The 16,786-nt window shown below is 43.2% G+C and overlaps 1 protein-coding gene across 5 annotated transcripts in view; it reads left to right on the top strand.

The window, feature by feature from the left end:
* itgb2 (integrin, beta 2) overlaps window positions 1-16,786 on the top strand; it is a 105,755-nt gene that overhangs the window by 82,158 nt on the left and 6,811 nt on the right. For all 5 annotated transcript variants that reach the window (XM_085919935.1, XM_085919938.1, XM_085919936.1 and 2 more), the window contains 3 exons: window positions 1,521-1,753; window positions 5,289-5,508; window positions 5,597-5,811. In XM_085919935.1, coding sequence (XP_085776061.1) covers window positions 1,521-1,753; window positions 5,289-5,508; window positions 5,597-5,811 — 668 coding nt within the window. The remainder of the gene's footprint in view (window positions 1-1,520; window positions 1,754-5,288; window positions 5,509-5,596; window positions 5,812-16,786) is intronic.

The raw sequence follows: 16,786 nt of genomic DNA, 5'->3' as shown, positions 1-16,786 counted from the left end.
AGACCTTCCCCCCCATCCACTGTCATCCTCATCATTGTCGACCAATTGAGCAAAATGGCCCACTTCCTAGGCTACCCTCTGCCAAGAAGACCGCACAGGTGATGAAGTAAGTGTTTCAGTTTTACGTCCTTCCGAAGAATATAGTGTCATCCTTTTGGAAGTTCTGCCACCTCACGTCTGGTTTCCATCCCCAGTCTAATGGGCAGTTAGAGCGGCTCAACCAGGAGGTGGGGAAGTCACTTTGCTGCATGGATTTCGGGTAACCCTCGGTTATTGGCTCAACGGATGCCGTGGGTGGAATATGATGCCCACAAATCTCTCCCAACCTCCACCACGAGCCTGTCTCCCTTCCACTGTGTATTCGGCTACCAACCATGTCTTGACAGCCAGGAGAGAGGCATCTCCTGTTCTTCTGCCCTCGCCTGTATTCATCGCTGAGTCTGGTCCAGAGCCCAAACCACCCTCCCCAAGTCTGTTGCCAGCTATACCAGGGGGGCCAACCAACAAAGAACCCCAGCCCCTACTTCCCGGGTGTGCCACAAGGTATGGTTCTCATCCTGGGATGTGCCACTCCAGGTGAAATTGCGTAAGCTGGCGCCCCGATACATTGGTCCATTCCTCATACAGAAAATCATCAACCCGTCTGCTGTTCGGCTCCAACTGCCCAGGTTCATGAGAGTTTACCCAGGTTCATGAGAGTTTACCTAAAATTCCGTCTGGTCCGTCCCGCTGCTCTGCCTCGTCCTCGCTTCAACATTTTAAAAGCACCACCAACAAAAGGCTCGCAAGAAAAAGGGCAGGTGGTGCACAGCCCCTCCTTCCACCATAGCTGCAGCGCGAGTGGGCGGCAGTTCGTCTTCACTGACTACTGCTATCGACCAGCCCCTCCGCCCGCTCCACGCTAGCACGCTCGGGCTGTGGCAAAGACTGTGTGTCAGGCCCTTTCCACAGATTTCCCCTGCTGCGTCGCCTGCTATGACCTGCGATGGATGGTGACCGCGGTCGCCCTTTGTGCATTCAGCAATCCTGCCTGTGGCGGCCCATTGTGTTGGCTCGGCCGACGTCTAGCTTTTGAATCGTGCGGCTCAAGACACGAAGTCTGAATCAGCTAAGCACGTGTTATGCCAACAACCAACAAGTTAAAGCTAAGCACGTGTTATGCCAACAACCAACAAGTTAAACTGGGACAGACACACAAATAAATGCACATACCCAGCAACATATGCAGCATACATATGAATATACAGCCTATGGTTCCATAGCTGCTTAGATTAGATAAACCATTTTCCTTGCTTGCCCTTCAAATGCAGTATTGTTTTTCATATGATGTTTGTCATATTTTTTATTGTTATATTTTTTTACCCCTTCATTTTTTCTTTGTTTTATTGGTCACAATACAAATTGAAAGAATGACTTGGTCTAAAAACAATGTGTTCATATCCATGAGTGTTATGTACATCCAATGAACTTGAAATTCTTTAAATGTTTGGGGTGTTGATGTTTCTCTCATTCTTTTTAAGTTGCACTCAAGGCTCTGTCGGTCAGTTCTGTGAATGCTCCATTGGCAACAAAGATGAACATTCCCTGAGAAAATATTGTTTGAGCCAAAGTGGTACAGAATGTGAGAGTCATGGAGACTGTGTCTGTGGAAGATGTCAGTGCCACACAACAGCAAGTGGAGGCAGTTACTATGGTGACTTCTGTGAATGTGACGACGAACATTGTGAGAAGTTCCAGAATAAATTATGCGGAGGTATGTTTGTTTCTTTTATATAAATACATAAAAATGGGAGTCATAGTGAGGCTAAATAATATTTCAAAAAGCTAAGGGGCTATTCATTTAACTTTAACAAACTTTAATAAAGAGTTTATTAATAAACTTGAGTAAATACTCAACTCCATACTTAACCATACTTATCCATGTCAAGAACAGAACAGGACGACTAAATGCGACACAAACAAGTTTTATTGATAGTGGGAAAAGGGGAGGTGGACGACTTGAATAAGCAGGAAGTCAACACTGTCCTGGAAGAGGGAACAGAAAGGAGCACTGACCATAGCGTCAGCTGGCTAGCGTTGTGGGAGCCAATAAGGCCAAAGGGTCAGGCCAGGCAGCGTTCGGAGCAGATAAACGCCCATTTATTCGACCTGCAAAGGTAACAGAAGTCAGACGTGGTAGAGCCAGTGAGCTAGCGACCACCATCACAGACGATCTGACAATGAATTTCAGAAGGTGTTTTTAAATAGGGGACTGGATGGACAGATAATAAGGAGCAGGTGACAAGCAATGAGTGTTGATTAGCGTGTGTTTCATGGAAGAGCACTTGGCCGAGAGGAACGTGTGGCAGAGGAGAGCTGTCTTTGGCACTGATAGTACAGACACGGGACAATTCACTTAAACTCAACGACAAATAAAGTACATCTGTCGCCACGTCATTATAAGCCAAACAAAACTGTAACGGTCAGTATGTTAGAAAATTTCACCAGTCCGCCTGTCCGTCAATCAGTCAAAAAAAAAAAATGTACTTCATATATTGTCGTTCGTTGGATGTTTTTTTTTTTTAAATGGGGGATGCTGACAACCGCTAAGTTGCTCTCTAACTAATGGAGGCAGTGGGTTGGGTGTTGCCCGGCTGCTATACTTACGGATATATGGTTCCCCAGGAAGAATATACACAAATGGACATGGTACAGCAATGATGGCAAAACTCATAAGGTCCTAGATCATATACTCATCTCCAGTCGCTGGAAATCCAGTGTTACCAGTGTGTATCATGGGGTCGTGTGTATCGTGTTGCCGTGTGTATCGTGGGGTCCAACTAGGCAACACAGACCACCGATTACTGGTAGCCCAGCTGAGACTGAAATTAAAGGCCATCCCATCATCACAGATAACACCCCGACTAAGATCTTCCCATCTTCAAGACCCAACCATCACCTCAGTGTTTACTCACCCGCTCCATCACCAACAGCCACAAGACCCTGGCCAAAAAAGAACTTACCAACTGGGACCTTTGCGTGTCTACAATAAACCAAGCAACCGCCGAGTCCATCCGACGCACCCGTCATACACCTAGGCATCCCTGGATATCACCAACAACACTAGAAATCAGAGAACTGTGCAGAGCAGCACAGCTAAGGGGCAACATGACAGAATATCGTTGCCCGAATAGTATAGGGAACACAGCAATACAAGCAGACAGGGAGAAATTCTGGCAAGGAGAAGCAGAATGCATGGAGTCTGCTGCAGAAAACAATAACTTCACCCAAATGTATCGGACGCTGAGGCGAGTGAAAACAGGCCGCCAACAGAAGGCAGTCCAGGTAAAAGACGTGCAGGGCAACATACTGAACTCCGAGGTCGACTGTATCAGCCGCTGGAAGGAGCATTTCATTGACCTGTTGCATCATCCCCCACCCCTAATGGACCACGCTCTCACCATATCATCCGTAAATGCCAGTGCAAATTACACCTGCAGCACAGACTATCACAAAAGAAGTCTCACAAGCCCTGGCTTCTCTTCGAAACGACAGAGCCCCTGGTATCTGTAACATCACAGCGGAAATGATGAAAGCGGGTGGTGACAACATCATTGACTGGCTCACCCATATCATCAATCATGTCTGGATTACCGAGCACCCCCCAGAAGACTGGACCAGAGACATAATTCTCCCCATCTGGTAACAAAAGGGTAATAAAATGGCATTACACCTCTCTATCCCACAAAAGATCTTCACCCGCATACTTCTCACCCAGGCCCTCCCGGCCATTAGAAGCAAAATACGCCCCCAACAGGCAGGCTTCATGCCAAATCGCTCCGTAACAGATCAAATCTCTGCCCTCCGCCTCATCATTGAGAAGGTACACGAGTTCTGCCAAGACAGACACCTCTATATTGCCTCAAGGCGGCTTTTGACACTGTGGACCACACCTCCCTCTGGAAGATTCTCACCATCCTCGGAGCACCAAGAAAAATTACCACCCTCTTTCAAAAGCTCTACAGTGATGCCGAAAGCTGTGTGCTTGTCAATGGTACCAACTCCACCAGACCTTTTTAACTGCATCATTGACCATCTGATGGAACAGATATGTGCGCGTATTCCAGGGGTTAAACTAGGCAGTTATAGCCTCTCTGATACGCAGGACACTACGCTATTTTGCTCCACCCCAGATCAGTTGAAAAAAGCCCAAAACAAAACTGATGCACATAGGAGGTCCATCCCCTCTGCCGCTGCATATCAATGGGGAAGAAGTCCATTTTGTAACATCCTTTATCTACCTTAGCTCCATAATCACCAGCAACGGCAACATGCTACCAGAAATAAATCGGAGACATGCTCTGGCAGCCACTACCATGAAAACACTCTGGAAACCGCTGTGGAGACATCACTCCATATCAAGAGGGACCAAACTAAGGATATATAACAGTCTTGTCCATCCTCCTTTACGGAGCAGAAACCTGGCCTCTCAACAAGACCCAGGCTGCCAGAATCAATGGCTTTGACACCAGAGCACTGCGCACTATAGAGGGGATAAAATGGACAGATAAAGTCCCCAACTCTGTGCTGCGGGTACGCACCCAACAGCCCCCAGCATCCCACCTGGCAGCACAACGTCGGCTGTGCTGGTATGGCCATGTCAAAAGACTCCCCCCTGAACACCCGACTCACACTATCCTCAACTTCCAACCAAAAAGTGCCGGCTAGAAACGACCCTGCGGTGCCCCCGCACTCGATGGATCGATGCCGTCAACATGGACCTACATCACCTGGGCCAGTCGCTAGCTGCAGCTGAGCCCCTAGCACTGGACCGAACCAACTGGCGAAGACTAACTAAACTGACCCCCGTTGCTGAGCAAGAGAACTGATGATGATGATGAAACAAAGGTCTGCAGGTGCACACAATATATTTATATCTACACACAAACACTTGGTCCCATTGATAAGCTCACGCGCATGTGCACACTCACACGCGCTTATTAGTTATTTAAACATTTTATCTTAATTGTATTCATTTTCATTGGGTGGTGCTTGTTATAATGGCGGGTATGTTCAAACAGACCAACAGCTATATAGTAACTAAACATTGTGCACAGTATTTTGGCTTTGACAGGTAGACATTTGAATGTGGAGAATGTGCAAATCCATTTTAGGATCTTGGGAATCGCTGATAAGCTGCATTTATCTGACCACTATTACTTACGTTACAGTTTTGTTTTCAAATATCTTTTTCAAACAATTAAGTGTATAATAGAGTCAATTTTCTTTCTGTTCCTTGCAACTGACAGGAAATGGTAAGTGCAACTGCGGCAAATGTGAATGCCACCCAGGCTTTGATGGCTCAGCATGTCAATGCACAATATCAGAAGAGGGATGTCGTACCCCAAATAATACCATTTGCTATGGCAGAGGGGATTGCAAGTGTAACCGTTGTGACTGTAAAAACGGATACCAACGTCCACATTGCCAGACATGTCTTGGTTGCCCTGATGCTTGCCAAATAAAATTGTAAGTAGTTTAATCATTGAGCAATTTTGAAATTACAGAATTAAATGGACCATATTTATTTGTATTATCATTTTCATTTTTTTTTCAGAAATTGCATCGAATGCCTTGGCTTTGAATCTGGCCCTTTTGAAAAAAATTGCAGTATGGCTTGCAGAGATAGCCTTTTGCATGAAATGGTAGATCAGTTCACTATTTCGAGCATGCTGTGCCAGCAAAGGGACTCGAATGGGTGTTGGATCAAATTCAAACTGGATCAACAGTTTGGAGAAAATAAGTACATGGCTGAAATTCTGAAACACAGAGGTAAGATTCCATGTAAATATATTCCATCTAGTACTTTTATCTGGACCCCTACACAGTGTTGTAAAAGCCTCAGGTTATGTTTGTTAGTTATTTTGTTTGTTTGTTTGTTTGTTTCAGCTTGTACATTGTCACCATTCATCACAATTTCATTTTATGCACTGTTAACACGTCACTTGCCGAAATGGTAAACATGTTGAAGCAAATCAACATCTTTTTCAAGTTTAGAAGATTATAAAATCTTCTGCAGCATTGTTGACCCTTCCAGATTGATGACACACCAATTGCCCAGGCAACTTTCAAGCCACGACTCTCATTTCTTTTATATCGGTAGGAACCTGCCTGCAATTGTAGATAATACAAACATAATCGCAGATAGAGACATGATGACTCACAAAACATTTCATCAGGATAACATGTCATGTTAACCCTGGTATTATTTTATCAAGGAACTCTTTTATTTTAAAGACGGTCAGATTCACAGATATCTTTCTTTCAGTATTTAATTTTTTTCTGTTTGACACCTCCAACTGTGACTGCAGTGTGGTGTCAATCTCTTGTTACTCAAATATCAACATTCCTCTGAGACAAAAACTATCTGGCCTTAGTTTGAATATACCTTGCACGTTATCTGGCAGCATTTGTTTGGAAGATTTGTCCATATTTAGTCATGTAGTGTGTTTGATGAGATCACGAAGCTTGAGTATGTCAGCATTAAGTCCATCCATCCTTATGCTTGAACATGGTTTTCATTATGGACAATCCATGTTGAGCACAGAAGTCCAGTCATAGAACACCACTCAGATTCTGATCGGGGGGGCCGTTCTTCCCAATCACACCCTTCCAAGTCTCACTGTCAGTACCCACATGAGCATCAAAGTCACCCAGCAGAAAAATGGAGTCCGCAGAAGGAGCATTTCTTCCAAGGACTCCAAAAAGGGTGGGTACTCTCAGCTGCTGTTTGGTGAATAGACACAAACAACAGTCAGGACCTGTCAGCCCACTCGGAGGTGGAGGGAGGCTACCCTCTTGTTCACCCAGGTGAAGCCCAATGTGCAGGCGCCCAGCTGGGAGGCAATAAGCATGCCCATAACTGCTTGGCACCACTCACCGTGGCCAACCTCAGACTAGAAGAGAGTCTTCTCAAGAGGACTGGTACCAGAACCCAAGCTGTGTGTGGAGACAAGTCTCGAGTATATCTAGTCTGAACTATTCTGCTTCGCACACCCGCTCAGGTTTCTTTCCTGCCAGAGAGGTGACGTTCCACGTCCCTAGAGCCAGCTTCTGTAGCCGGGAATTGGACCCTAAATTCCCCGCCTTTGGCCGCCGCCCAGCTCTTTCTGCACCCAACCCCTTTGGCCCTCCCTCAGGTGGTTAGGCCATGAGAAGGAGGACGACCCACGTTGCCTTTTGCTTCACCTGGCTGGGCCCCATAGGTGAAGGTCCAGCCACCAGATCCTTGCCTCGGAGCCTCGCCTCCAGGCTTAGCTAAAGAGAGGGGCCCCGGTGATCCGCGTCCGGGCAAGGGAGAATTGAGTCCATTTTTATTTATCGAGTAAAAGTCAAATGATAAAAGATTATTTGTATAGAAGGTTTAGAGTGTAAAATTCTAATTGCAGATTTTTTTTGTTTGAAGAGCGGTTCCAGTGAGGTTTTATAGGTATGCCTGCCTGTTGTGGGAGGCTTCCCATGGCAGGCAGGGGTGGGGCCGCCTGAGTGGTGACACGTGTGCTGTTGTATTGTTTGTGCAGTGCTCCTTCACTCTCTCGGCTCTCTCCCCCACCAGATAACACTTTAGGGTTTTTGTCCTTAGTTCATCTTCCATTCCATTATCCTTGATTTACTCATGTCAACACATTCACACCCACACATTCATTTGCATTCATGCACTGCATACAACACTGATTCTTACTCACACATTATTATTATTGTTTGTAAAATAAACCATCTTGATTGGCCTAAACCCTCTGAGTTATTCCCCTAAAGTTAGTTTTGTTTCTGTTGTGATTTGCCGTCAAGCCAGGCTTGTTACAGTCCCAAAACCTCTGCACAATAGTAGAGTAGGTGTTGTTCTATTAGCGCTGAATTGTTGACATATTAACTTTATTTTGGAGCCTCTTTTGTTTGTGAGAGGGTTAATGACAATTTATTAATACTGAACTATGTCAATAGATTAGACATTTCTCTATTTACAGTAATCATCCAGCGGTTTATGGCGGCACAGTGCCGTACTGGTTAGCATGTCCGCCTCACAGTTCAGAGATTGCGGGTTCTTTTCCACCTCCGACGCGCTCCGTGCCTGCGTGGGTTGTCCCCGGGAACTACGGTTTCCTCCCACAAACCAAAAACATGCTTGGTAGCCAATAGAGCACTCTAAATTGCCCATAGGTGCAAGTGCGTGTGCAAATGGTTGTTCATCTGTACCCTGCGATTGGCTGGCAACCAGTTCAGGGTATCCTCCGCCTACTGACTGATGACTGCTGGCACAGGTTCCAGCACGCCCGCGACCTTTTTCAAATTTGGTTTTGAGAAGAAAAAAAAACACCCACCAAATAATAATGTGGATGGATGAATGGATCAAGCGGTGTTGGTCTGCTCCAGAGCAGGAATTACTGGTGTCATCCGTAAACATTACTATTTTGAGATTTTCACATACATTCACATTAATTAGTCTGTCATTTATCCACAATATAATTAATTTGGGCCCTAAAACTGACCCTTGATGGATCCCACAGATGATGTCCAAACCTTTTGACCTCTTGTTGCCTCTTAACTGGGCAGATCAACATCTTCAGTGACAGGCTGTTGACACCATCTTCCTCCACAAAAAGGCTGGCTCTTCCCCATGCCGTGACACTCGTTGCGGGGTTAGGGCCGTGTTCACGGTCATGACACTGTATATTGTTTATTTATATGACTATTTAATTCTGAATTATTATTATTATTATTTATCTATCATTTTAATTTAATCAGATCTATTCTGTTTCTTTTGTTATTGTTTTTGTCGTGTCCGATGATAATGTTGTCTATCGGTTTATTTATGTATTTAACTGCTGGCAATTGAATTTCCCCCCTGGGATCAACCCCTGTTGGACCGACCGACCTATCTAAAAGCTTTTCTTAAGTCTGAGAATATTACAATACTATTAAATTTTTTGTCTCGGGCCACGCTGATGGTTTCAATGTAATCTGTAAGTGCGTATACAGTTGCATCTTTAAACCATATTGATTATTACACAATACAGTCAAACCTCTACATAAGAATTTAATTCATTCCAGGACCTACTGTGTATGTTGAAATATTCGTATGTTGAATCAAATATTCCCATAAGAATACACTGTAATTCGTTTAATTTGTTCCACAGTCAAAAAACATTGCACTCATTAATACTGCGTAGCAATAAAAAACTTAGCAATAAAACAAATGCATTATATCACAGAGATGTAAAAAGAAATACATTACAAAGAAATAATCAATAAAAAGAGGGTTTTATTGTCACTGTACCTTAGAGACACAGAGATGTGTTTCGTAACTTACTGTAACTATATGTGGACTTCAATATAAGCTTATTTTTCATAAATGTTCTATTGTATTAATTTTTTAGTCCAACTTGCATAACATTAATTTAAAACAGACTTAGCTTCTTTATTTTTTATATATTTTTCTTTACATTTTCTTTTTAACTTTCAGCTTCACCCTCTTCATTTTCACTCAATTCAGGCTTTCTTTTCTTTGCTTCACTTTCCTCATCATCATCACTAGACCGCTTTTCTTATGATTTCTTCTTTCCCCTGGTCTGGTATCAAGTTGATTACATTCCAAAATGTATTGTTATACTGCTTGTTCTTTTGTAAAGAACTTCTCATAATATTCCTTCTTTTCTTTTCTCAAGACATTAACATATTTCTATAATCTTCGTATTTTGCAGAGAATATTTCAGAACTATCCTTTAAGAATTGTTTTCATGGGTTGTTTTGTCCGCATGACACACAAAAGACCTGGTTTCTTTTTCACTAATGCCTTTGCCCAAAGCTTTAAATAAGGGGCAATGTTTTCAGAAAACATTCATAATGGAGTTTTCCCCACTCTACCTTTTATACAAGAGACAGTTTGCCCATTTTACACTTGCAACCAGAGAAAGCCATCATCACCCTGTGTGGTACAGAGGTGCTTGAAAGCAGTCTCACTTTCATCTCTTACGAGAAACTATGTATTAAGAGAAAGCAGGGTGGGGGTGAGAGTGAACAGGTCATCTCTGCAAGGTCTTATCTCTTTGTTTTACAAAGTTGTGTAAACAGATACTGGTGGAGCATCTTTAGAGAACAAGCTAAGCAAGAACATTTGCACAACCTTAGAAAGTTTCGCTACTCTTCTGACACGCATGCAGTAAATTGACATTACGTGACAATAAGGCCGCCCACTGAACACATTTGAGATGGAACGGATTGAGTTAGAAAACTGGTGGTTTTTTTTCTTTTTTTTCTTGAGGGCGCTCTGGGCGGTCGCCCATCTTGCCCATAGCAAAAACTGGGCCTGCACATTACTTATACAAACAGTATATCGCTTCACATGTTATTTTTACACGAAACCACATGAGAGCGGTCTAGGCCTGTGGAATACTTGGAACTGGAACTGACGAAGTGCTCCATCTACTTACGGAGTTTGCGGAGTTGTTTATAAGAGGACGAAGAGTTTGATGGATTTAATGATTTGGAGTGACACGGATGGTTTGATAAACTTATTTATGTTAGAGTTATTTGAATAACTCTTAATATGTTACGTCAGACACTTTCTCAGTTCCTCATTTGTGTTTATGTAACGTTAGCATACCGCACCAATCAGCCTGTTGTTGCCTATTCATGTCTGTTGTTGGTGTTGGATTTTTGTAAATACATTTCCCCCAAAAATGCGACTTATACTCCGGTACGACTTGTATGTTTTTTCTTCTTTATTATGCTAGTGCTACTCCATAGTGACTTATAGTCCGGAAAATACGGTATTAGTACGAGTAGTATTAGTAGTTGTATAAGTAGTTGTATCATTATTATTAGTAGTAGTAATAGTAGGCGAAGGCCTTCACACTTATGTTATTCTACTCCATTTACTTTATTAGTGTGAAGGCGAATTATTCCAAAATGTATTATTATTTTTCAACTTATTCCGCTCACTTTTTTTACGCTTAACTACTTCCACATACTTTAACCGATTCACTCCGTTCAACTTTAAACTTATTCCAAGTATTCATGACACCGTTGCTCTAATTGTTTTCAGATAAAAAAAAATCCGTTTTCACAAAATTCACAAATTAACGGGAAATTTTTCCCCATTCATTCTTAATGGCACATTCAACATTTCCTTCATTCCAGTTTGAAATTCACATAATTCAGCACATTCAAATCACATTGGGGACATTCCCAAACTTGCCAAATTCAAAGATTTCACGTTCTTACGCAAAATTTCACAAAATTTCCTTTTTTACTTCTCATTGCCAAATTAAAAAAATTCACATTTTCACGTTTAAAATTTGCGCAAAATTTCACAAAATTTCACAAAATTTCGTTTTTCACTTCTAATTTCTACATTTTTCAACCGATTCAACTCTTTCCAACTTTCAACTGTTCATCTTTTGCCTACCTATTCCACACCTTCCCACTTACCAAAAATTCAAAAATTTCAATTTTGAAATTCATACCAAATTTTCCAAAATTTAAGTCAAGTCAAGTCAAGTTTATTTGTATAGCCCTAAATCACAACCAGTCCCAAAGGGCTTCACATAGACAATCAATTGACAATTATTCTCAAAGCATCCCCTGATCTTGGGCTCCCAAAAGGGCAAGGAAAAACTCCAAAAAAACCCTACCAGGGGAAAAATGAGAAACCTTGAGAAGGGACCACAGATGGAAGGATCCCCCTTTCAGGATCACCAGGCTGCAATGGATGCAAAGAGGGCACATCAAATACATAATATGGAAATCAAAAAGTGGATGTCCAGGCCAAAGCGAAGAGCTGTCGGAGGTGCCTTTGATTGTCCAGGCTAGGAGGGTAATCCGCTGCAGTTCCCTCATGCTGAATTGGTCCACGAGAATCTAGATAGCCGCCGTCAGCTTGGGTGTCACCTAACCACATCCCCAGCCGGGGACGGGTGGGGGGAGTGGGGTCGGGGAGATGGAGCAAAAACAAACTCCAGCGGAATCAGCCACTACAGGTTAATTAAAGGCCATATCATAGAAATATGTCTTTAAACGTGTCTTAAATGTTTCTACTGAGGTAGCAGTTCTAATATCCATTGGTAGGGCATTCCAGAGCTCTGGAGCCTGAATAGAAAATGCTCTCGCTCCTGCAGACATTTTCTTGGCCCTCGGTGTCACTAAAAGACTAGCGTTTTGCGAACGAAGGTTACAAGACGGAACATAAGGAACAACTAAGTCGACGAGATATGAAGGCGCTAAGCCATGCAATGGTTTATAGGTTAATAGAAGAACCTTGAAGTCACATCTTAAATGGACCGGGAGGTAGTGTAAATTGGCTAATGTTGGGGTAATGTGATCAAATTTTCTTGTCCGTGAGAGCAGCCTTGCAGCAGCATTTTGTACTAACTGTAGACTCTTGATGCTGGACTTGGGAAGACCAGAGAATAATGCATTACAGTAGTCCAGGCGCGACGTGATAAATGCATGTATAATAATTTCCGCATCACCGGTCGAGAGGATTGGGCAAATCTTAGCAATATTACGAAGGTGAAAAAATGCTATTCTGGTTATATTCTTAATGTGCTTTTGAAAGGAGACCGTTTGGTCAAATATTACCCCGAGGTTAGTTACGGTATCACTCTGAGTGATAGTACGGTTATCTAGAGTTATAGCGGTTTCCTTAAATAAATGTTGAGAACGAGCTGGACCAATTATCAACATCTCAGTTTTATCTGGGTTCAGACGAAGGAAGTTGAGAGACATCCATTGCTTGATCTCCGCAAGGCATGCCTCAAGATTACAACAGTCCCGCGGATCTGTCATTGATAACGGCATATATAATTGGGTGTCATCCGCGTAACATTGAAAACTAATATTATATTTACGTATTATGTCCTCAAGCGGAGTCATATAAATATTAAATAGAATTGGTCCTAGTACCGATCCCTGAGGAGTAGCTTTATAGTAACTTTATAGAGCTCAGAGGACGCATTGCCATGGACCACTCGGTGCGTCCTGTCTGATAGATACGAATGAAACCAGCCTAGTGCTGACCCCGAAATACCAACACAACCTTTAAGACGCTCTAATAAAATATCGAAGTCAACAGTGTCGAAGGCAGCACTAAGATCGAGTAGTAACAATACCGATGAAGTGTTTCAATCCATAGCTATGAGGAGATCATTAGTCACTTCAGCAAGTGCTGTCTCAGTGGAATGATTAGCACTAAAACCAAACTGAAAAGATTCATATCGATTATTAGCGACCATGTAATCAATAAGCTGCTGCGCTACTACCTTTTCAAGAAGTTTTGCTATGAATGGGAGATTTGAAACTGGCCTATAGTTACTGAGACAGTCCGGGTCAAGATTTGGTCGCTTAAGTAGCGGTTTAATAATAGCGGTTTTAAAGGCTGTTGGCACAATCCCAGAGACAGACAGATTAATTATATTTTAAACGGACGGTCCTAAGATTTGAAATAATCCTTTAAATAGTTTTCCTGGAAGCGGGTCGAGTAAACATGTTGTTTGTTTAGCCGCACTAATTGTGTAAGCCTTTCGAGGGACACGCTTTTAAAATTTGAAAGGGTTATTGCATGATCGTCAGCGCCGGTAATCGGCGGTCCCGACTGAGCGATCGGAATGGTCATCTTGATCTCATCCCTAATGGATTCAATCTTTCGAGCAAAGAATTTCATGAACTCGTCAGCCGAGTGAAAGGAGCTATCGGGGGTTGGCTGGCGTAGTGTTAGCTTTGCCACCGTATCAAATAGGTATTTAGGATTGTTCTTATTGAGATTATTGACCTGCGAAAAATAACGAGTTTTTGCTAAGATAAGCGCATCTTTATATTTCAGGAGGCTGTCGCGCCATGCCTGATGGAAAACCTCAAGTTTGGTTATACGCCATTTGCGCTCATGCTTTCTACTTAATTGTTTAAGCGAACGTGTTTCATCTGTGAACCACGGAGTAGGCAATCTACGGCGAGTTTTCAGACGTAGCGGCGCCACAGAGTCAATGGCATTTAACAATGTAGCATTGAATTCATTTGTAAGATTATCAATAGAGCCGGTATATGAGGGCAATACGGCAGTTGCTGGTGGCAGTAGCCCAGATAGCGCAGTCGCAGTCATGGAGTTAATATTACGGCTGCTATAATTCTGATTGCTCTCTTGTCTTTGATTAAGAACTAAAATTTCAAATTTTATTAAGGAGTGATCAGACAAAACAGTAGTGTATGGCAGTACTGTTATATAAGAGGTTGCCAGTCCTCGGGATAATACCAAATCTAAGGTATTACCATTCTTATGTGTTGCTACCTGTACGGCTTGCGTAAAACCAAACGTATCAATTAGAGTCTGAAACGCCGAAGTGGCTCTGACGGTAAATTCATGTGGACGTTAAAATCGCCCATGATTATTATATTATCCGCGTTTGTCACTAGATCAGCCACAAATTCTGAAAATTCATCCAGGAAGCCAGCGTAAGCCCCAGGTGGACGGTAAATAACAGCAAGATAAAATGACGGTAAAGCGGTGGATTGGACAGTGAGAACTTCAAATGTTTTAAATACGTTAATCGAACGAGGCGTAAATCTAAGATCAGAATTTGAGATGAGGGCAACACCCCCACCCTTTTTTCGAGGACGCGCCACATGCGAGCTCAAAAAATTTGGAGGCGAGGCCTCATTGAGCGGTAGCAGTTCATTAGGTTTTAACCAGGTCTCGCAAAGACCAAATATATTTAGATTATGTTCCATGATGTGGTCATTAACGAGAACTACTTTCGTATGAGTTCTAGGCCTGACATCACCTCTCAATTGTTTATTAGCGCAGTGGGACGATACGACCGTAGAAATTTGATAGTAAATATTTGGTACACACGTAATATTATCTGAAACAGGCACCGTATTATCAGCTATACCGGTCGGGGTGGAGCGATTGGATTTGTCTGCCACCTCAGTAGAAAGTGTGTTCATGTGTACTGTAGCACTATTCAAACTGTGACGCTCTAGTCTACACAAGGAGCTATGTGCATGCTGGAAGTCTAGCCTAGCGCTAGTTAACTTTAACTTAACTGACTCCAAACCCATCCTGACAGGTGGTCTAGTCACCTGTACCCCGGCCTGCTCGAAGGTGACCTGTCATGAGTGGCTCAAACAGTAATCTATATTCCTAGAAAGAGTGAAGGCGCCTTCACGGTTAGGATGAAGGCCGTCCTTCCTCAGCAGGTCGGGGCGGCCCCAGAAGGAGGACCAGTTATCTATAAAATACAGTCCCTGCTTTTTACAGAACCCAGCCATACATCGATTAAGGGAGACTAATCTACTAAACCTCTCATCAGAGCCTCTCCCAGGCAGGGGGCCAGAGACAAATACTCGATGCCGACTCATCTTTCTGGCGAGATCACAATTCCTCACTATGTTTCTCTTTGTCATCTCAGATTGCCTCATCCTAACGTCATTGCCGCCGACGTGTATCATTATATCCGAGTAGCTAGTGTTGTTGGAATTACGCTGTTGACTAGTCCTATTGCGAGTCAGCTCCTTAAGATTAGCTTCTATGTCAGGTGCTCTGTCCCCAGGAATACACATTACCGTGGCTGGATTTTTAAGCGTGATATTTCGGGTGATGGAGTCACCTATGACCAAGGTGCGAGGGCCGGTAGACCGAGATGACTTTGGACGGCTATGCGTCTTACCTGGCTCATCGCGATTAGCAAGCCGCTTGGGGCTAATGCTAACGGGGCTAGCGGGCTGACTACAGTCCGCCACATCTACTGTTATCGCATTATTCTGCTCTAACTGGCGGACACGTCCCTCTAGTAGGGACAACCTCACTAACAGAAGGGTGCAGTTGATGCACAAAGCCGTGCAAACCTCTTGTTCCGCAGTCATACTTACGTGTCCGATGATCGACGGTAGACAAAGGGCCACCACAGTAGTGTTGGAATTTATTTCTAATTTAACATAAACTCAAGTTAGTAATCTGACTCCAATTTGTGACCTTACTTAACTGCCACTCATCCAACAATATCCGTTCTGCAATAGTATCAGTGTATCAGGAAGCCGGCATTTTCACACACGAGTGGATTTATTCCTAACACACAGATCTAATACAAGCACCTGGGTCTCGGGTCCTTCTCAATACAGCTCTGTACGCCTCTGTTGCCACCAGCAGACGTACTCTACTTCCGAGTTGCCCAGCCATGAGTTATACTACACAATATGCAAATGGCACATCAACAAAGGCATTCTGTCATTATTCTTTTGGCTATGTGTATACTGCAGTTAACTTTAGCTTGCTGTCATTGGTCTTTATTCTCCTGCAGAATCACTTGCTCGCTCCTCCTGGTTGTAGTTTTCCTTACAGGGTCACCAGTTGTTATCCACCAGCTACCCCTGGGTCATCTTGTCCTCCTTGCTGCTCCTGAGTTATCGTTTGTTCTGGAACATTCCATTCTTATACTACCTTGCACCACATATCTTGTTTTGTTCCCCCGTCACACACTCAGCACTTTACAGTTTCATACTCTCATACACAGGATGTCTAATGAACTACTTTAAGATCAAACTCTTATGTTCCTTTAGTAGCAACCCGTTTAGTTTAGTCTACATTTAGTTTTTCCATTCTAATTTCTGTATTTTTCAACCGATTCAACCCATTCCAACTTTATTCACTTTGTTCACCTTACTGACCATATTCACCCCCTTCACCCCCACTCCACACAATTCAACCCTTCCAGTGTGGCGGCCATCTTGGATTGATCCTGAAGTGCCCCCGAATGAA

Source organism: Syngnathus leptorhynchus, chromosome 9 (assembly GCF_054491065.1).
Source record: "Syngnathus leptorhynchus isolate UIUO chromosome 9, UIUO_Slep, whole genome shotgun sequence".
Classification (NCBI taxonomy): domain Eukaryota; kingdom Metazoa; phylum Chordata; class Actinopteri; order Syngnathiformes; family Syngnathidae; genus Syngnathus; species Syngnathus leptorhynchus.
The sequence above is the reverse complement of the archived record's forward strand: the minus strand, read 5'-3'. Positions and strand labels throughout refer to the sequence as shown.